Genomic DNA, 21,903 nt, shown 5'->3' on the forward strand with positions numbered 1-21,903 from the left:
TCAAATCTCAAAGAACAAACCGAAAGAACAATACAGCACGGAACAGGCTCTTCGGCCCACCAAGCGTGCAGCGATTCCTAATTCTTATTTAGATCCGCTACTTATTGCCCAGGAATCAGTTTAGCTCAGTTGGCTGATTGTTGGTTTAGAGAAAATGAAGGCTGCAGATGGGCATAAGCACTTCACCAGGAATGCAAAGCAGAGCAGTGAGATGCCAACAGCATGGGTTCAATTCCCACCACCGGTTTGAGGTTACCACAAAGGACTCTCCTTCACAACCTCTCTTCCCTCGCCGGACCCTCAAGTTAAATCACCACCAGTAACCTCTCTGTAATGACAGCGCAGCCCTATGGTCTGGTAAGACCTTGGCGACACAATACAATAATACTTACTGCCAATAAGCAGTTTCTATCCTGCTCTTCGCTCCTTGTTCATCTGCCTATCAAGTACTTAACATACCTGCTTCCACCACCTCTGTTGGCAGTGTGTTCCAGACACCTTCCACCCAGAGTATGAAACATTTTCCCACACTTCTCTGCTAATCTTTCCCCCTCTCCTTTGAACCTCCTGCAGCTGACCTTTCTACCCTGGGAATAGCCTCTGACTATCCAACCTATCCATGCCTCTCATAATTTGGAAGACTTCTATCAAGTGCACCCCCCTCCCCTTTAAAATACTCAATTGAGTTGGTGAGAGATGACCTTCTCTACACAAATCCAGGCTGCCTATTACAAACAAGTACATTAACTCACAAATGTGAATAAGTCCTGTCTCTCATTATCTCCTCCAACTGCTTGCCCACCACTGATGTTAAGCTCACTACCTGAATGATGTTTGTCTCCCTTCTTAAAAAAAAAGAACAGCATTGACCGTTCTTCAGTCCTCTGGAACCTCATGAGGCCAAAGAGGATGCAAAGGTATCTGTTAAGGTCCTAGCTATTTCCTCCATTGTCTCCCACAGTCTCCAGGGATGGATCCCATTTGGGGTCTTTTCTATCTTCATACATTTCAAGACATCCAACACCACCTCCTTTATTAAGTTGACCTGCCTGAGAATATTCACACTCCCTTCCCTAACCTCAACATCAAGTCCCACTCTTCAGTGAATACCGACGTAAAGTAGTCATTAAGGATACCACCCATTTCCTCTTGCTCCACACATAATCTCCCTTACACTATCATTGAGTGGGCCCATTCCTTCTTTCTTTCACTACTCTCTTGCTCCTAACATATGTATAAAATGCTTTGGTTCGCCTTAACCCTACCAGCTAAGGACATTTCAAGGCTCCTTTTAGCCCTTTTAAGTCCCCGTTTGAGCTCCTTCCTACTTTCTCTGTATTCAAGAATTTTGTCTGCTTTTAGCTGCCTAGACCTTATGTATGTTTCCTTTTCTTGTGACTAAACTAATAATTTCCCCTGTCATCTGAATCCTGCCATTCCTGTCCTTAATTTTCAGAGGAACATGACTGTCCTGCACTCAAATCAACTGGTGTGGATTTACCCTCAAACAGCCATTTCCAAACCACATGCTCCAATTTTTCCCTAATTTGGTTATAGCTGGCCTTCCCACAATTTCACACCTTCATCCAACGTCCACTCTTGTCCTTATCTGAAAATCTACAGAATTATGATCACTGTTATCAAAGTGCTCCCCCCATGAAACTTTGATCACCTAACGGAGCTCAAATTTCATCTGAATCTTTGCTCTAAGAATAGCAATCCCAGCTTTAGATTAGATTAGATTACTTACAGTGTGGAAACAGGCCCTTCGGCCCAACAAGTCCACACCAACCCACCAAAGCGCAACCCACCCAGACCCATTCCCCTATATTTACCCCTTCACCTAACACTACGGGCAATTTAGCATTGCCAATTCACCTAACCAGCACACATTTTTGGACTGTAGGAGAAAACCGGAGCAGACACGGGGAGAATGTGCTAACTCCACACAGACAGTCGCCTGAGGCGGGAATTGAACCTGGGTCTCTGGCACTGTAAGTGCAGCAGTGCTAACCACTGTGCCACTTCTCCAATCTATCCACTTAACTTTAATGCTTCTACTCCAGTCTCAACCACTACAGTGATTCTTTTCTACATCCTCACCAGATGGTAAAAGCTACAAAGAGAGAGCAGGAACAAAGCATGTCAGACTTCAAAACCAACAAAAATATTTACAATTCTATTAGGAAAAAAGATGATCAGGAAGAATGCAGACTTCTAGAAAAATAATAGTGGTGACATTGTCAAGGAAAGTAATAAAATGCCCAGATATTTTTTAATAATTACTTGGTATTAGTAAATACAATTGAAGAACAGATCAGCATGCCAGAAATCCCAGGGAAACGAACATTACGTCAGGGACAGGACTTACGTCGCAGAAGACAACAGAATCGAAGGCCACACTTTTAGTACGAGCTTTATTTCAGTTCACCATACGTCTTAAGACTGTCAATCCATTGCTTACTGGCTCTTCACATTTATACTACCAACTCACACTCAATTAACCCTTAATTAAATTAAAAAAAAACTAAGAACTGCAGATGCTGGCACTCAGAAATAATTTTGGGTCTAATAACCATTCTGAAGAAGGGCCACTGGACCTGAAATGTTAACTCTACTTTCTCTCCACAGATGTTCCCAGAACCATCAAGTTTTTGTAGCAACTTCTGCTTTTGTAACCCTTAATTAGTATATTCCTCACCAGTTTCTTCATCCTACTAGATTTCAGGCATCCCTTTATCTTATTTGATGACAACAGAAAGACTCAATAAAACTAACATAAAGAAAGTAAGAGTAATGTAGAAAGGAATGGCACTGAAAAGGGACTAAACCAGAGAACTGGATGATTCTCATCCCAGTATTTTAAAGAAAGTATGAAATAACATTAACAACGTCCTCTCTCTAAATTTTGAAATTTCGTTTAATTTAAAACCATCCCTTTAGAGTGGAAATATATATCCATCACCTCGCTATGTTAAAAAAAAGGAAAAGCAGAAAACTATATATCTGTTAGCCCAATATCTGGCATTAAGAAAATATTGGAAAAATAGGGAAAGGACACGTAAGCACCTGTAAAACTTCAAGCTGATCAAAGAGAGAGAAGAATTTGTAACAGGTTGGTCACACCTAATAAACCTGATTGAACTTTTTTGGAGCAGTGACTGAAGTGAAGAATGGGTATGCTTCTAGATAACATTTTCAAAGATTTCCAGATGGTATTTCATAAGAGATGGCTGTGGAGTCTAGGACTAAACAGCATAGGCTAAAACTAAGTGATTCTTCTCAGAAGTTAAATTAATAACCACTATTCTACAGAGGAGTTAGAAGTAGTTTGGAATCCTTGTACTTGAACAGCAATTAGCACTAGGTTTAAAACTAACAACTGATCTCCAATAAATACATTTTTGTTAACCAATATTTTAAGGAATTCAGAGCAATGCAAGTATATACAGTAAGACCACAGATCTGGTTCAAGGTGAATATTCCTGCTTCTGATTTTCAAAATTTCACCTGTCATTATAATGCACATTTCACTACCCTGTCTATATTTTCTCCTGAAGTCAATTATTATCTTCCTCACTGTTGACTATATTTCTAAGTTTTGTGCCATTTGGAGGTTTCTAAATTAGGCCAGGCACTCATAATTCCATGTCACTAAGGTATGTCAGAAGCTGCATAGTTCTTATACTGAAACTTGGAGAATTCCATTATAAACTTGCCTCCAGTTTGAAAAACAATCATTTATACAACTTTACTTTCTATACCTTAGACTTTTTTAAAAAAAAAAGTCAATGCTACCACGGCCCATTTTGTAGGATTCCATTTTTGATTATAAGCTCTGCTGCATTGTACAGTTTCAAAATCCTTTTAACATCCAGATGCATCGACTGTATAGCCTCATTGATACTCTCCATTACTCCTTCCAAGAACTCAACTAAATTAGTCAAGCCTGATTTTCCCTGACTATACTGAAGAGGGGGAACCAGGGAGTTATCCCCAATGTGTTCACCAATATTTATGCCTCAATTAACATCACAAAACCAAATTATCTATTCATCATATTATTGATTATGGGAGCTTGTTTTGTAGAAATTGGCAATCGCGTTGCCTACATAACAACAGAAACTATATTTTAAAGTTAATTAAATGCTTCTTAAATGACATGGGTCATCCAGTGGTCTTGAAATATAAGATTTCTTCTTGCTTGGTTCACCATAAATATCCTTACACCCTGCTAACATCAAAATTCAGAAAGATCTTTTAAACAAGGTAGATTCTTTACTCAGCGAGTCGTGAGTTCATGGAATGCCCCGCCAGTAGCAGTGGTGGACTCTCCTTCATTATGGGCATTTAAATGTGCATTGGATAGGCATATGGAGGATAGTGGGCTAGTGTAGGTTAGGTGGGCTTGGATCGGCGCAACATCGAGGGCCGAAGGGCCTGTACTGCGCTGTATTCTTCTATGTTCTATCTTTGTACGTGTACCTACAAATATCAACCAAATGTGACAGGCTAAATAGACTACACACAATAATCCTGGCCACAAATGTCTTTAATACAAGGGCAGTGTCACAATGTCACAATAGAAAGAATAGACTAGATCATGTCTTCTAAGGGAAGTGACGTGTTCAACATCTGAAGCGCTGGTACTAAAGATGCGACAAGATAAGGACTTCATTTGTCTGCATGGTGCATAAATTAGGTCAGAAAGCCAAGAATAGAGTCTGGGAACAAGCCAAAATCCCACAGTGAGGATCGAGTCCCTGTCAGTAAAGTGTCAGCCTTTCATTCAGATCCAAAGTTCACTATAAAACTAACCAGATTGTCACACAGCATCCTCACAGCAGCCTATTTACTGGAAGCAATTACATAGAACTGTCCCATCAACATGAGTGCAGCAATTAACAGCAAGCCTCCGCCAACCTTTTACATGCTCAGCTGATTTAAGGGGGAGAAAATGCTTGGCCATTACAGTAAAATGCTGCAAGAGATGAGCAGACTCTCAGGCACACTGTGGACTCATACAGCAAGGAGGAAGAACATCTGCCGCAAGAAAGGTTGCTAATTTCTAACTTCAAAACACAGTAACACATTGCCAACAGCTGGGAATGGTGCGGATTTTTTTCCCTGTCAGAGGCAGAAAGGAAAATAGGAATGGGAATAAGTCATTTGGTTAGTTCATCGTTAATCTGTACCATAACTCAATATATCTGCTCTGGTTTTATATCACTAACAGTCTTGTCTAACAAAAATTAATTTTGAAATTTTCAGCACACAAAATTTTCATAATCTTTTCAACTAGCCCGTAAAGAAATTCTTTGTGGCAACACTCTTGAAAGGTCTGAGTTTAAGTTCAGATTTTTTTTCCACATTGGAGTATTTTAACTAACAGAGAGGCTATAAAGTCTCAAGTTATTTTCTTTAGAACAAACAAGGCTGAGATGGTGCTGGAGTGAGTTGTATATGATAATGAGGGGCATGGATATAGTGAATAGAAAGCAGCTGTTTCCCTTGGTTGAAGGGTCAACCAGGAGGAGACATAATTTTAAAGTGAAGGGTAGGAGGATAAAAGGAGATTTTGAGGTGGTGTGGTGGTGGAAATCTGGAATGCACTTCCTAGGAGTGCAGCATAAACAGGAAACTTCTCAAACTTGAACAATTATGCGGATGAGCATTTGAAACATTCATAGCATTCAGAGCTGTAGGTCAAGTACTGGAAAATGGCATTACCGTAAACATGTCAGCTCAAACTTGATGGAACTATGAGGCTCTTCTGTGTTGTATGACTCGATACCTGTTCTGAACTCTCCCACTTCAAGGAGGGGATTGTTCCTATATGTTCTACCAGATCATCAAAGTAAGGGGTCACAGGCTTAAGACAGAAATGAGATAGAATTTCTTCTTGAAGGCTGTCAAGGCTGGGTTGGAAAGTATATTCAAGGCTAAGATAGCCCCTTACAACATAGAACGTTACAGCGCAGTATAGGCTCTTCAGCCATTGATATTGTGGCAACCTGTGGAACCAATCTTAAGCCCATCTATCCTACACTATTCCATCATCATCCAAATGTTTATCCAATGACCATTTAAATACCCTTAAAGTTGGCGAGTCTATTACTATTGCAGACAGTGCTTTCCACGGCCCTACTACTCTGAATAAAGAAACTACCTCTGACATCTGTCCTATATCTATCACCCCTCAATTTAAAGCTACGTCCCCACGTGCTAGCCATCACCATCCGAGGAAAAAGGCTCTCCCTGTCCACCCTATCTAACCCTCTTATCTTATATGTTTCTATTAAGTCACCTCTCAATCTTCTTCTCTCAAACAAAAATAGCCTCAAGTCCCTCAACCTTTCCTCGTAAGACCTTCCCCCTATACAAGGCAACATCCTGGTAAATCTCCTCTAAAGTATTTCCAAAGCTTCCACATCCTTCCTATAATGCAGTGACCAGAACTGTACGCAATATTCCAAGTGCGGCCGCACCAGAGTTTTGTACAGCTGCAACATGACCTCATGGCTCCAAAACTTAATCCCTCTACCAATAAAACCCAACACACCGTATGCCTTCTTAACAGTTCTATCAACCTGGTGGCAACTTTCAGGGATCTATGTACATGGACACAGATATCTCTCTGCTCATCCATACGACCAAGAATCTTACCATTAGCCCAGTATTCTGTATTCCTGATACATTGAATCACCTCACACTTTTTCGCAAACTCAATTTGTCACCTCTCAGCCCAGGTCTGCAGCTTATCTATGTTCTTCTGTAATCTGCAACATCCTTCCGCACTGTCCACAACTCTACCGACGTTAGTGTCATCCACAAATTTTACTAATCCATCCTTCTACGCCCTCATCCAAGTCAATTACAAAAATGACAAACAGCAATGGCCTCAAAACAGATCACTGCAGTACACCAATAGTTATTGAACTCCAGGATGAACGTTTCCCATCAAACACCTACTTTTGTCTTCTTTCAGCTAGCTAATTTCTGATCCAAACCACTAAATCACCCTCAATCTCATGCCTCCATATTTTCTGCAATAACCTACTGTGGGGAAGCTTATCAAACGCCTTACTGAAATCCATTTACACCACATCAACCGTTTTACCCTCATCCACCTATTTGGTCACCTTCTCAAAGAACTCAATAGGGTTTGTGAGGCACAACCTACCCTTTACAAAAATGTTTTGACTATCACTAATCAAATTATTCCTTTCTAGACGACTATAAATCCTATCTTTTATAATCTTTTCCAACACTTTACCCACAACCAAAATAAGGCTCAATGGTCTATAATTACCAGGGTTGACTCTAATCCCCTTCTCGAACAAGGGAACAACATTTGTTATCCTCCAGTCTTCTGGTACTATTCCTGTAGACAATGACGACATAAAGATCAAAGCCAAAGCCTCTGCAATCTTCTCCCTAGATTCCCAGAGAATCCTAGGATAAATCATATCTGGCCCAGAGAACTTATCCATTTTCACACTGTCCAGAATTGCTAACACCTCCCCTGTATGAACCTCAATCTCGTCTAGTCTAATAGCCTTATCTCAGTATTCTCCTTGATAACATTGTTGATTTCCTGTGTGAATATTGATGAAAAATATTCATTTAGCACCTCTCCTATCTCCTCAGATTCCACGTACAACTTCCCGCTACTGTCCTTGACTGGTCCTAATCTTACTCTAATCATTCTTTCATTCCTGACATAGCTACAAAAAGCTTTAGAGTTTTCCTTGATCCTACCTGCCAAAGACTTCTCATGTCCCCTCCTGGCTCACCTTAGCTCTTTCTTTAGGTCTTTCCTGGCTAACTTGTAACTCTCAAGTGACCTAACTGAGCCTTCACGTTTCATCCTTACATAAGCCTCCTTCCTTTCGATAAGAGATTCAACTTCGTAAACTACGACTCCCTCACTTGACCACTTCCTCTCTGCCTGACAGGTACATACTTATCAAGGACTTGCAGCAGCTGGTTCTTCAATAAGCCCCACAGTTCAGTTGTGCCCATCCCCTGCAGCTTCCTTCCCCAACCTATGCTTCCTAAATCTTGCCTAATCGAATCATAATTGCCTTTCCCTCAGCCATAATTCTTGCCCTGCGGTATATACCTATCGCTAAAGTAAACATAATCGAATTGTGATCACTATCACCAAAGTGCTCACCTACCTCCAAGTCTAACACCTGGCCTGGTTCATTATCCAGTACCAAACCAAAACCCTTCCCATTCAGCACCCACCCTTCCAAAAAAAAAACATTGTCAGCACATATGCAATTCTTCCTAGCTACAGTTAATTCTGTAGATGGGTCACTGGACCCAAAATGTTAACTCTGCTTTCTCTTCACAGATGTTGCCAGAACTGCTGAGCATCACCAGCTGTTCTTGTTTCAGGTTTCCAACACTTGCAGTTCTTCGTTTTTGTTCAGCACTGACGTGGCTCTTTTTTTTAAAAAACTACATGCATAGCTGTCTTGTTTTCATCAATTTCAATCCCAGACATGGCAATACAAGGATTTATGTCCTTGCAAAGAAAGCAAGGTTTATTGGAATGAATGGAATTAAATCCACCCAGTCTAAATATACAAAAGAATATTGAAGAGGATATGTAATGTTTTGATTTTTGACTTTAGTTTCTACTTAAACGAATGCACATTGATACTCAATCGATGCAAAATAGGCAATAACATTCCTTAATGTGTTTAAGTTTCATTACATAAATGAAAGACATTACGTAAAGAACATAAATATGTTATTCAACAACCATCAAATGTCACAGTATTCCAAATCAGGAAACATTACACTTTTTATTAAACAGAAAACAACAAAGGAACCACACTGAAGCAGAGACAGCAGCAGAATGGAGTTGAGAAACATATCAGCTTTAATCGAGTGGAGAAGCAAACTTGATGGACCAAATGGCACAATGCTACTCCTATATCTTATGAGTGAGAAGGTGATTGATGAGGTGCTGAAGAATTGTGACTACTGCAGTGAAAGATCAGTGAGATATCATCTGACACACAATTTATTGTCCCAAAACAGATGCCAGCCAGGCAAGTCCCAGCCCGTGCAAACAGCAACAAATGTGTTCTTACTTTTTGACGTGTTTGACTTTCATACTGGCAGTGCTTCCACATGGGTGGAGAGGGAGTTCTCCAGGGAGATCAGGAAGGTCAGCACTCCTTGCCTACAACCAGAAGAAGAAACTGATCAGTGTTCTGAGCTTCGCACAAGGTTCAGATTTATTTTCACATAGACTTACTGAAATAAAGTAGCAAACCATTCAATCCGACTGATTCAAGTTGGTGTTCATGCTCATGAGCCCACTTTTAGTTTATCTCTGAAACCACAGAATCATTACACTGCAAAACAAGCCCATCTCTCAGAGCATTTTAATTTGTTGCCAATCTCCTGCATTTGCCTAATTGTCTGCATGCTTCTGTTTAACTAAAATCTTGAAGGTCTCAAATTAAACCTGCTTCTGTCATATGTCCAGCCAGTGCACTTCATGACTTAATTACTTGTTTGTGAAAATGATTTCTCTCACTTCACATTTGCTTCTTATGTAAAACACTTGCCTGGTTCTCAAGCTTTTCATGAGCAGAAACAGTTTCTAACTTATTACTTCATCCAAGTTAATCATGATTTTGAAAACTTGTATCAAGTCTCCTCTTGGTCTTCTCTCCAAGGAAGCTTCTCCAATTATATGGGATAGAATTAATACACAGAAAATTCAGAACAGCGAGGAAGAATTTGTTAAGGAAAACTCATGTTTAACTAACTTATATAGAAAGTGGCCCTTCGGCCAACCAATATATGTTGACCAACAATCACCAAACTATGCTCATCTCATTTACCCATACATTGTCTATAGCCTATATCCTGGCTTTTTAAGTCCTCATCCAGATGTTCGTTCAATGTTGTGAGAGCACCTGCCTCCATGGACCTATCAGGCAACACATTTCTGTTGCCCTCTCCAGTATCCAGAATAGAAAACTGGTTATTGAGTAGAACCACTGGGGACTCCTACACTACCTGCTTATTTCTATTTTACTGTCTGGTCATCCATTCCCAATCTGCCTGTTTGCTCCTACCCTGCAGCGTGACAACCTCTCTGAACATTCATTCTACATCTTTCTCAACATTTGCAGATGTACTACTGTGACTCTAGAGGCCATGCAAAATCAAAAATTCAGACCTCCAAGTGGTGATGCTTCTTGCTTGGAGTTATGGACCTTTGAGTTCAAGATGAACCTGAGTTATAGGAACAGAGTTGAGCTATTCAACCCATTGAGTCTGCTCTATGATGGCTGATATATTTTTCAACCCCATTCTCTTGCCTTCTCACAGTAACTTTTGATCCCTTGAGCAAAACCTGTCTCTCAATGACTTGCCTCCAACAGCCTTCTGTGGCAATGAGTTCCACAGGTTCATCACACTCTGGCTGAAGAAATTCCTAATCTCATTTCTGAAGGGTTGTTCCAGTTTCCTCAGTTTCTGGTTCCACATGGGAGGCAGGTCCAAAAGTTAGGAACCCATTGGATCCAAGGCAAGTTGACAAACTGGATCCAAAGTTAGCTTGCAAATAGGAGGCTTAGGGAGATAGTGAAGGGTTGTTTTTGAATATGATTGGAAGCTTGTGACCAGCAGTGTAGCACAAGGATTGGCACTGGGACCCTTGCTGTTCAAATATATTAATGAATTAGATGTGAATGTAGAAAGTACAATGAGTAACTAGACAGATGACATGAAAATTGATGATAATGTTGATAGTGAGGAAGGTCTCAGGCTACAGTCTGATATTACCAGTTGGCAAATTGGGCACAGCAATGGCAGATGGAATTTAATCCTGGTAAGCGTGAGGTGGAAGTTCTAATGAGGACATGATTTCTGAAGGGCTCATGCCCGAAACATCGATTCTCCTGCTCCTTGGATGCTGCCTGACCTGCTGCGCTTTTCCAGCAACACATTTTTAGCTAATGAGGACATAGTCAATTTTTCTATAACTTGATGGTTGCGTTATTATAGAAAAATTGCACTTTAGAAACAACACTTAAAAGTGTTGCCGCTGCAATCGCAATACAGCCAACACATGTTTTAAAAGTTCACACTATAGAAACAGCATCCCCAATTCGTCAATTGTGTTACAGCGAATTTGTGTTGATGAAACGTGCGTTATAACACAAAGGCCTGTAACATTATGAATGACAGATCCCTAGGGAGTACCGAGGAACAAAGGGACCTTAGTGCCATAGAACCCTGAAGGTGGCGGCACAGTCAGACAAGGTGGTAGCTACGGCACAGAATATAGGAACAAGGAATTCAAGGTACAACGTTACAGAGCATTGGCTAAATCACGGATATAATGCTGTGTGGAGTTCTGGTTGCAGACTATTGAAAAGGTGTAATAAAAACTGCAAGAACTGCGGATGCTGTAAATCAGAAACGATCAGAGAAACTGCTGGAAAAGCTCAGCAGGTCTGGTAGCAACTGTGAAGCGAAATCAGAGTAAATGCTTCGGGCCCGGTGACCCTTCTTCAGAACTTGTGGTAGCTAGGAAAACGTCCGTTTTTATGCAGAAGACAGGGTGGGAGGAGGAGAAAAGGAGTAAAATAATAGGTGGGGATAGAACCCAAAGAGTGAGAAGAACAGTTGGAACGAACAAGGAGTGAATAAGGATCTGGGTAAGAGAATGAATTGTTGTTAATGGAGTGGCTAACAGTAGGTTGTGTGTAATAGCAGACTATGTGATAACAAGGCCTGTGTATGGGGATGGTCAAAGAAGAGTCCATATTGAATTCAAGTTTGAGTCCATTGGTTGCAGGGTCCCCAAGCAGAAAATGAGGTGTTCTTCTTCCAGCTTGTGCCTGAGCTTTACTGGAGCACTGCAGCAAGCCTGAGACAGAGATGTTGGCCAGGGAACAGGGTTGGCATGTTGAAGTGGCAGGCAATTGGAAGCTCAGGGTCATTTTGGTGGGCAGAACGTAGATGTTCTGTGAAACAGTCACCCTGTCTAAGCCTAGTTTTCCGCAATGTAGAAGAGACCACATTGTGAGCAGCGAATGCAGTAGACTACATTGTGTGAAATACAGGAAAAGCATTTCTTCACCTGGAAGATAGGTTCTGCCCTTGGATACGGAGAAGGGAGGAGGTAAACCCCACCCGCTGTCACATATTCACCATCCTTCTTAACCTTCCGCCGTTCGATGCTGAACAGTCTGTACTCAGCAAAGGTCTCAGTTTTATCCCTCTGCGTCTCCACCTCAAATGAATTTCAGGCAAGGCAACATCAAATTCTTCTTGTCATCTTCATCTGTATGCCCATTTCTTCAGACAAGCATCCTCTCCCCATCCCACAGATCCTTTAGCCCACCTCCAACACTCTCCAACAAACCTAGACCCCTCTGACACTACCTGCACTCAATTTGCTCATTAAGAACTGTCAACATGACATTTGTCGCCTCAATTTCTCTGCTGCACTCACCCATTCCAACCTATCTCCCCCACGAACTGACTGCACTCTATGCATTGAGATCCAACCCTGACTCTGTTATTAAGCCTGCCAATAGGGTGGTGCTGGTGTAGTTTGGTGTACTGACCTCTATATATTGCAGAGGCTGAGTGACAGCTCTCAGATATCTCCTCCTATCTCCACCTGGACCATGATTCCACCTTGGTACATCAGGTCATTCTATCAATTATTGTCACTAACCTTTTCTCGCCTGGGGATCTCCGCGCAACTGTCTCCAAGCTGATAGTATCCTAACCACACACAGCTTGCTTCTATCTCCTTCCAAAATACCACAACAGGATGCCCAGGTAGACCCATTGTTGCTGCCTACTTATCTTACCTTTTCCTATCTTGGCACGGTATTTTCTCCCCAGTCCAGTTCCTGCCAACTTATATCTGTGATTTCTCTAATACTTTATGCCAGTTTGCAGGTTCCACCGATTCCTTTTTTACCACAGACATGCAATCCCTCTACAAGTTCATCCTCCACCAGGACGGTCTCAGAGCTCTCCATTTAATCCTGGTAAAAAGGCCTTAACAACTTCTCTTTTAACTCATCTGATTTTCTTCAGGCCATTGGTACCTGCATAGGCCCTAATTATGCAGGTCTCTTTGTGGAGTACATGGAAAATTCCTTGTTCCAGTCCTATTCCAGCCCCCACCCACAACTCTTTCTCTGATATATCATCAGTGCTGCTTTCCTCTCTCGTCTAGAATTGGAAAGGTTTATCGATTTTGCTTCCAATTTCCACCCCGCCCTCGCTTTCACCTGGTCCATCTTTGACTACTAACTTCCCTTCCTTGACAACTGTTTCTATTTCTATAAACCCACTATAAACTAATATCCACTATAAACCCACCAACTCCCACAGTTATACTACATATATTCGCACCCTGCTTCCTGTAAAGACTCAATCCCCATCGCATATGTTCCGATGATGCCAACTTCGACCAGGGAGCCTCGAAATGTCCACTTTCTTTCTCAACCGAGGATTCCCCAGCACTGTTGTGGGCAGGGCCTTCAGCCAGATCTGACCCATCTTCCGAACTTCAGCCTTCACCTCCCCCTCCCTTCCTTCCAGCAACAGTGATAGGGCTCCCCTTGTCGTAGTCTACCATCCCACCAGCATCCACACCCAGGCGGTCCTCCAGCGAGATGCCACCATCAGGCGCATATCCTCCTTTCCTTCCTTGTCTGCCTTCCACAGGGACCGTTTTCTCCAGGACATCCTTGTCGACTGTAATTGAAGGTGTAACACCTGTCCTTTTACCACCTCCCACACTTACCATATTGCCGGTAAAACTGCGCTTTACTGCACTTCACATAATCTAATCTACTGCATTAGCTGGTTACAGTGTGGTCTCCTCTACATTGGGGAAACAAAGTGTAGATTGGGTGACCACTTCACAGAACACCACCCCCTTTGGCCAATATCTCTATCTCAGGCTTGCTGCAGTGCTCCAGTGAAGCTCAGTGTAAGCTGGAAGAACAATACCTCATTTTTTCACTTGGGCACTGCAACCTACTGGACTCTCAATCTTAAGTTCAATAACTTCAGGGCTTGTACTCTATGTCCTAGCCCCCACCCACACACACCAGGTCTTGTTATCACATAGTCTGCTATGACATATAGGAACAGGAGAATCGACGTTTCGGGCATAAGTATTCCTGAAGAAGGGCTTATGCACGAAACGTCGATTCTCCTGTTCCCTGGATGCTGCCTGACCTGCTGCGCTTTTCCAGCAACACATTTTCAGCTCTGTTCTCCAGCATCTGCAGTCCTCACTTTCTCCTCCTGCTATGACATATAACCCATTGGTAGCCACTAACAAGTTCCATTAACATCTATTCACCCTCCTAGCCAGATTGTTATCCACTCCTTTGTCTCTCTAATGGTTCTTCTCTCTCTTTGGGCTAGGTCCCCACCTATCATTTACTCCTGAACCCCTCCCCCAACCTTACCTTCTGCATAAAAACCATCAATTCAGAGGAAGGGTCAGCAGACCCAAATAGTTAACTGTGAAGAGAAATCAGAGATGCTGCCAGACCTGTTTTTGTTATTTTGGTGGGGGTGGGGGGGAATCTGATTGAGATACACAAAATTGAGACACACAGAGTAGATCGCAAGAATTTTTTCCCTATGGTAGATGTGTCTAAGACCAGAGGGCGTACGTTTAAGGTGTGTGGTAAGTGGCTTGAGATGAGGAAAACTTATTTCATCCAAAGTTTGATAGAAATATAGAATTATGACACCAGACTCTACCTCAGTTCGGTCATGCAACATTAGCTCCTAGGATTCCAGTTGGAAAACAGCAGTGAAACAATCCTAAACAGACATTATCACACGCATCAAGAAAATTGGGGCTGAATCTATTGTGGATGAAAGGTTTGATCCACTAACTGCACGTCAATGATGCTGCCTAGTCAGTTTCCTGCATTGACTAGGTGGCATCAAGCCTGGAAGCTATGCTTGACCACTGGCTGATCAGGGCCAACAGCTCTCCATAGCTCAGCAGCACCATGAGGAGACAGTGGTTGCTATCAGTAATGCACCCATACGGGACCCACGGTCAGCATGATCACGCCTTGCCTTCTGAATTGCTTGCTGCACGTACATGCTTGCTTTGTGATTTATGAAAGGTCCCTTTGGAAATCAACACTTTTCATTTAAAAATACTGCAATTTGTTCACCCTGCTATAGGAAAGATGTTATTAAATTTGAAAGGGTTCAGAAAAGATTCACAAGGATGTTGCAGAGTTTGGAGGGCTTGAATTATATTGAGAGAAAGTGCAGATGCAGGAATTCAAAGTAGGCAGGCAGGAGGCTGGAAAAACACAACAAATTAGGAAGCATCAAAAGGTGGAGAAGTCGACATTTTGGGTGTAACAGTTCTTCAGGGCTGGGGGTGAGTGTAGGAGGAGCTGCAGATAAAGAGGGTGGCGGGGGCAGGGCGGTGAAGTGGGGATAGGTGAAGACAGGTAGAGGGTACGACCTGGTTGGTCAATGGAAGGAATGAATCCAGTTGGTGGCAGGGAGGAGTGGAAGGGAGGGGGAGGGGTTGGGGTCGTTGTCAGGGAGTGGGAAGGGAGGTCATTTGAAACTGAAGAACTCAACGTTGAGTCGTCTGGGCTGCAAGCTGCCCAGACAGAACATCCCACTCTTTTTCTGACATGACCATCTTTTGCCTCCTCCATTGCCACAACTAACCAAATGGCAAATTGGAGTAACAACACCCCATCTTTCTCTTGGGTAGCCTACAGCCTGGAGGACTCAACATTGAGTTCTCCAATTTCAAATAACCTCCCTTCCCATCCCACGAAAATGACCCAGCCCCTCCCTCTCCCTTCCACTCCTCCCTATTCCCACTTCACCACCCTGCCCCACCACCCCCTTTATCTGCAGCTCCCCCAATAAACACACCAATCCTGAAGAAAGGTTACACCCAAAATATTGACTTCTCCACCTCCCGATGCTGCCTGGCTCGCTGTATTCTTCCAGCCTCCTCCCTATAGGGAGAGGCTGAATAGGCTGAGGCTACTTTCCCTGGAGAGATGGAGGCTGCAGGGTGACCTTATAGGGGTTTATAAAATCATGAGGGGCATGGTTAGGGTGAATAACCAAGGTCTTTTTCCCACGGTAGGGGGGTCCAAAATTAGAGGGCATAGATTTAAGATGAGGGGAGGAAGGATTTTAGAAGGACCTTTTCATGCAGAGGCTGTTGCGTGTATGAATGTGTTGTCAGAGGAAATAGCGGAGGTTTCTACAAATATGATATTTAAAAGACATCTGGCGAGGTCAATGAATAGGAAGGCTTTAGAGTGACATGGTCCAAATTCTGTCAAAAATCTGTCTATTAATTTAGGATGTCTGTTCAGGATGGATGAGTTGAACCAAATGGCCCATTTTCATGCTGTATAACTCTAAATACTCAGCACATTCATTCTTCCTGACAAAGTGGGATAGCCACACACTTTTCCATATCTTACATCTGCCATGTTCTTGCAACCACAGCCTATCTAAATTATTTTGAAGGCTCTTTGCACATTCTTCATCATGCCACCAAGTTTTATGTCATTTTCATCAGCAGCCTCCATTTTGCAGCCAAAGCAGTGACAACAAGGACCATTGTGCTGCTAGGAAGGTAAATTTCCCATTTAAGTACTTACCCTGTGGAATCAGCAGCCTCCATTTTGTAGCGGGACCAGTCAGAGTGAGGACCAGGGGGCTGCTAGGAAGGTAATTTTTTTCCTCTTAAAGACTTATTTCGCGAATAGGCGGAACAAAGGTTCATCAGTAGTGAATGCTGACAAGGGGATTGCGAGGCACCTGAAGTGACACACTCGGACACTGGCTAAAGCTGAGAGACTACACTGGTGACACTGCTGACTTCACCTGTGGGAAGTGCACCCAACTCCAGCTCTTCACAGACCACATTAGGGAACTGGAACTGGAGTTGGATGAACTTCAGATCATTCAGGAGGCTGAGGCGTGATAGAGAGGAGTTAATGGGAAGTAGTCACAGTTAAGTTAAAGGACAAAGGTAGCTGGGTGACTGTTCGGAGAGGGAAAAGGAAATCGGCAGACAGTGCAGGCAGCCTAGCGGCTGTTCCTTTCAATCGTATTGGATACTGTTGGGGTGCGGAGGGATTAACAGGGGACAGTCATAGTGACCAGGTTTCTGGCACTAAGCCTGGCTCTGTGGCTCAGAAGAGAAGGGGGGAGAACAGAGGAGCAATAGTGATAGCAATTATGAGAGAAAGAAACAGGAAATTCTATGGTCGCAAGTGAGATTCCTGAATGGTATGCTGCCTCTTGGATGCCATGGTCAGGGATGTCTCGGATCGAGTCTACAGGATTCTTAATGGGGAGGAATGAGCAGAGTAGTAATCTCGGGATTACCAGTGCCACAGGTGGAGAGAACAAGGACCAGAGGGCGTCCAGGAAGGTAAACTGTTTAAAAAGCTGATACATACAGGCAGTGACTGAACCCAAGACACTACCCGTGTAGTGTCTCCCACTGCCCTGCTCCTCTAACAAAAAAAAGGACTGCGGTGTGTTGATAAGGTAAGGATTTTCTGTTTTTTTTCTTATTTATCGTGTGATTGGTTAAAAAAAACTCTCCTTTTTCATAACTTTTGTCTCAACTTAGGTGAAGATTAAGATTAAAAATGGCAGGAGATCTCAGCCCCATGTTATGCTCCTCTTGCTGAATGTGGGAGTTCAGGGATGCAGCTGATGTCCCTAAATCCTTCAGGTGCAGGAAGTGGGTCCAGCTGCAGCTCTTGTTAGACGGCATGATGGCTCTGGAGCTGTGAATGGACACACTTTGGAGTATATATAATGCTGAAGGGGTCATGGATAGCATGTCCAGTGAATTGGTCACACCGCAGATTAGGATTGCTAAGGGAGAAAGGGATTGGATGACAAAAAGGCAGAGAAAGAGCAGGAAATCCGTGCAGGTGTTCCCTGTGGTCATCTCCCTCCAAATCAGGTATACCGTTTTGAATACTGTTGGGGAGATGGCTCACCAGGGGAAGGCAGCAGTAGCCAGGTTCATGGCACCGGGCTTGGCTCTGATGTACAGAAGGGTGGGAAAAAGAGTAGAAGGGCTATAGTCATAGGGGATTCAACTCATGGGAGTAGACAGGCAGTTCTGTAGTTGTAAACTAGACTCCCGAATGGTATGTTGCCTCCCAGGTACACATGTCAGGCTTGTCTCAGATCGACTGCAGAAAATTCACAAGGGGGAAGGTGAACAGCCAGTTGTCGTGGTGCATCTAGGCACCAATTATATAGGTTAAAAAAAAACAGGATGAGGTCCTACAAGAAGAATTTAGGGAGTTAGGAAACAAGTTTAAAAAGTAGGACCTCAGAGGTACTAATCTCAGGATTGCTACCAGTGACATTGTCAGTTAGAGTAGGAATGATAAAATAATCAGGATGAATGTGTGACTTGAGAGATGGTGCAAGAGGAAGAGGTTCAGATTTTTGGGATACTGGGACTGGTTCTGGGGGAGATGGGACATTTAAAAACTGGATGGTCAACACCTGGGCCTGACTGGAACCAATGTCCTTGGGGGTAATGCTTTTGGGGAAGGTTTAAACTAATGTGGCAGGGAGATGGGAACCAAATGAGGAGGTTGATGGACAGTAGGAGGTAGTAACTAAAGCATGTAAGGAACTAGATAATGAAGTCAGTGAGAGTAAGGGAAAGAGTAGGCAGGAAGGGGAGAACAAATGCAGAGGGACAGATAGTCTGAGGTGCATTTGTTTTAATGCAACAAATTTAGTAGGTAAGGCAGATGAACTTAGGACTTGGATTAGTACCTGAGAGTATGATGTTATTGTTATTACTGAGACTTGGCTGAGGGAAGGGCATGATTGGCAACAATATAACCCAGGATATTGATGCTTCAGACGGGATAGAGAGAGAGAGATAAATGGAGTGGAGGAGTTGCATTACTGGTCAGAGATGATATCACAGCTGTGCTGGAAGAGGGCACTATGGAGGACTCGAGCAGTGAGGCAATATGGGGAGAGCTCAGAAATAGGAAAGGTGCAGTAACAATGTTGGGGCTGTATTACAGGCCTCCCAACAACAAACGTGAGATACATATACAAGTATGTAGAGAGATCAGAAAAAGATGTAGGAACAACAGGGTGATGGTGACAGGAGATTTAATTTTCCCAAAATTGACTGGGATTCACTTTGTGTTAGAGGTCTGGATGGAGCAGAATTTGTAAGGGGCACCCAAGAGGGTTTTCTAGAACAGTATATAAATAGTCAATAGACAATAGGTGCAGGAGTAGGCCATTCAGCCCTTCGAGCCTGCACCGCCATTCAATATGATCATGGCTGATCATTCTTAGTCAGTATCCTCTTCCTGCCTTATCTCCATAACCCTTGATTCTACTATCTTTGAGAGCTCTATCCAACTCTTTCTTAAATGAATCCAGAGACTGGGCCTCCACTGCCCTCAGGGGCAGAGCATTCCACACAGCCACCACTCTCTGGGTGAAGAAGTTTCTCCTCATCTCTGTCCTAAATGGTCTACTCCGTATTTTTAAGCTGTGTCCTCTGGTTCAGCACTCATCCATCAGCGGAAACAGTCCAACTCAGGAAGGGTGCCAATCTGGTGTAGGGGAATGAGCCCAGCCAGGTGGTTGAAGTTTCAGTAGGGATTACTTTAGGAATGGCAATCACAATTCCATAAGTTTTAGAATACTCACGGACAAAGATGAGAGTGGTCCTAAAGGAAGAGTGCTAAATTGGGGGAAGGCCAACTGTACCAAAATTCAGCAGGAGCTGGGAAATGTAGATTGGGAACAGCTGTTTGAAGAGAAATCTACATTTGATATTGGGAGGCTTTTAAACAGAGGTTGTTTAGAGTTCAGGAGAGATATGTTCCTGTGAAAATGAGGGATAGAAATGGCAAAATTAGGGAACCATGGATGACAGGTGAAATTGTGAGACGAGCTCAGAGGCAAAAGGATGCACACAGAGGCAAATGAAGACAAACAAAGCTTTGGAAGAATATCGGGAATGTCGGACTAATCTGAAACGAGGAATTAAAAGGGCTAAAACGGGTCATGAGATATCCTTAGCAAGCAGTGTTAAGGAAAATCCAAAAGACTTTTATTCATATATAAGGAATAAGAGGGTAACTAGAGAAAGGATTGGCCCACTCAAGGGCAAAGGAGGAAAGATATGCGTGGAGTCAGAGAAAATGTGAGAGATTCTTACTGAGTATTTTGCATCAGTATTCACTGAGAAGAGGGACATGATGGATGTTGAGGTTAGGAATAGAACTTCGATTACTCTAGGTCAAATCGGCATAAGGAAGGAGGAAGTATTGTGTATTCTAAAAGGCATTAAGGTGGACAAGTCTCCAGATCCAGATGGGATCTACCCCAGGTTACAAAGGGAAACGAGAGGAAATAGCTGGGGCTTTAAAAGGTATCTTTGCAGTATCCTTGAACATGGGGGAGGTCCCAGAGGACTGGAGAATTGCTAATGTTGTCCCCTGCTTAAGAAGGTTAGCAGGAAAAATCCAGGTATTTACAAACCTGTGAGCCTGATGTCAGTGGTAGGGAAGCTACTGGAGAAGCTACGTCGGGAAAGGACACATACCATTTGGAAGAAAATGGGCTTATCAGTGATAGGCAGCATGGTTTTCTGTGGGGAAAGTCATGTCTTACAAACCTAATAAAATTCTTTGAAGTGGAGACAAAGGTGATTGATGAGGGAAGGGACGAAGATGTCATATACATGGACTTTAGTCATGCATTTGATAATGTTCCCCATGGTAGGCTGATGAAGGTGAAGGTGCATGGGGTCCGGGTATTCTAGCTAAATAGAAAGAGAACTGGTTGGGCAGCAGGAGACAGAGAGTAGTAGTGGAAGGCCGTTTCTCAAAATGGAGACCTGTGACCAGTGGTGTCCCACAGGGATCTGTGCTGGGACCACTGTTGTTTGTGATATACATAAATGATTTGGAGGAAAGTGTAGATTGCCTCATTAGCAAGTTTGCACATGATACTAAGATTAGTGGTGTAGCAGAGAGTGAAGGGGACTGTCAGAGAATACAGCAGAATATAAATAGATTGGAGAGTTGGGCAGAGAAGTGGTGGATGGGGGTCAATCCGGACAAATGCAATTCAAGAGCACCTGGAAGTACTCGGGGATGCCCTCACAAGAACGGGGTACGATGCCCAACTCATCGACCGCCAATTCCGACGTGCCACAGTAAGGAACCATAATGATCTCCTCAGGAGACAGACACGTGCTGCAACCGAAAGGGTACCCTTCGTTGTTCAGTATTTCCCAGGAGCTGAAAAATTACTCTTCATGACTGCAACACATTATCAATGAGGATGAGCACCTCACCAAGACTTTCCCCACACCTTCACTACTTGCCTTTAAACAACCGCCAAACCTCAAACAGATCGTTGTTTGTAGCAAGCTGCCCGGCTCTCAGGACAACTCCATACAACCCTGTCACGGTAGGCGCTGCAAGACGTGTCAGAGTGTGGACACCTCCCACCTTGTACATGGCAGGTACTCATGTGACTCAACCAATGTTGTCTATCTTATACGTTGCAGGCAAGGATGCCCGGAGGTATGGTACATTGGGGAAACCGAGCAAAGGCTACGACAACGGATGAATGGGACTGCACAACAATCAACAGACAGGAGGGTTCCCTCCCAGTTGGGGAACACTCGGACCTTTGGGTGACCATCTTCCAAGGTGGACTTTGGGACAGGCAGCAGAGAAAAGTGGCCGAGCAGAGGCTGATAGCTATGTTCGGCACCAATAGGGAGGGCCTCAACCGGGACCTTGGGTTCATGTCACATTACAGGTGACCACCATTGCA

At 43.3% G+C, this 21,903-nt stretch overlaps 1 protein-coding gene across 6 annotated transcripts in view; it reads right to left on the bottom strand.

The window, feature by feature from the left end:
* The window catches only part of arhgap32b (Rho GTPase activating protein 32b), a 551,689-nt gene that overhangs the window by 262,262 nt on the left and 267,524 nt on the right, over nt 1-21,903 (bottom strand). For all 6 annotated transcript variants that reach the window (XM_043676934.1, XM_043676933.1, XM_043676937.1 and 3 more), the window contains one exon: nt 9,111-9,202. In XM_043676934.1, coding sequence (XP_043532869.1) covers nt 9,111-9,202 — 92 coding nt within the window. The remainder of the gene's footprint in view (nt 1-9,110; nt 9,203-21,903) is intronic.

The sequence above is a fragment of the Chiloscyllium plagiosum genome, chromosome 35 (assembly GCF_004010195.1).
Source record: "Chiloscyllium plagiosum isolate BGI_BamShark_2017 chromosome 35, ASM401019v2, whole genome shotgun sequence".
In the NCBI taxonomy this organism is placed as follows: Eukaryota; Metazoa; Chordata; class Chondrichthyes; order Orectolobiformes; family Hemiscylliidae; genus Chiloscyllium; species Chiloscyllium plagiosum.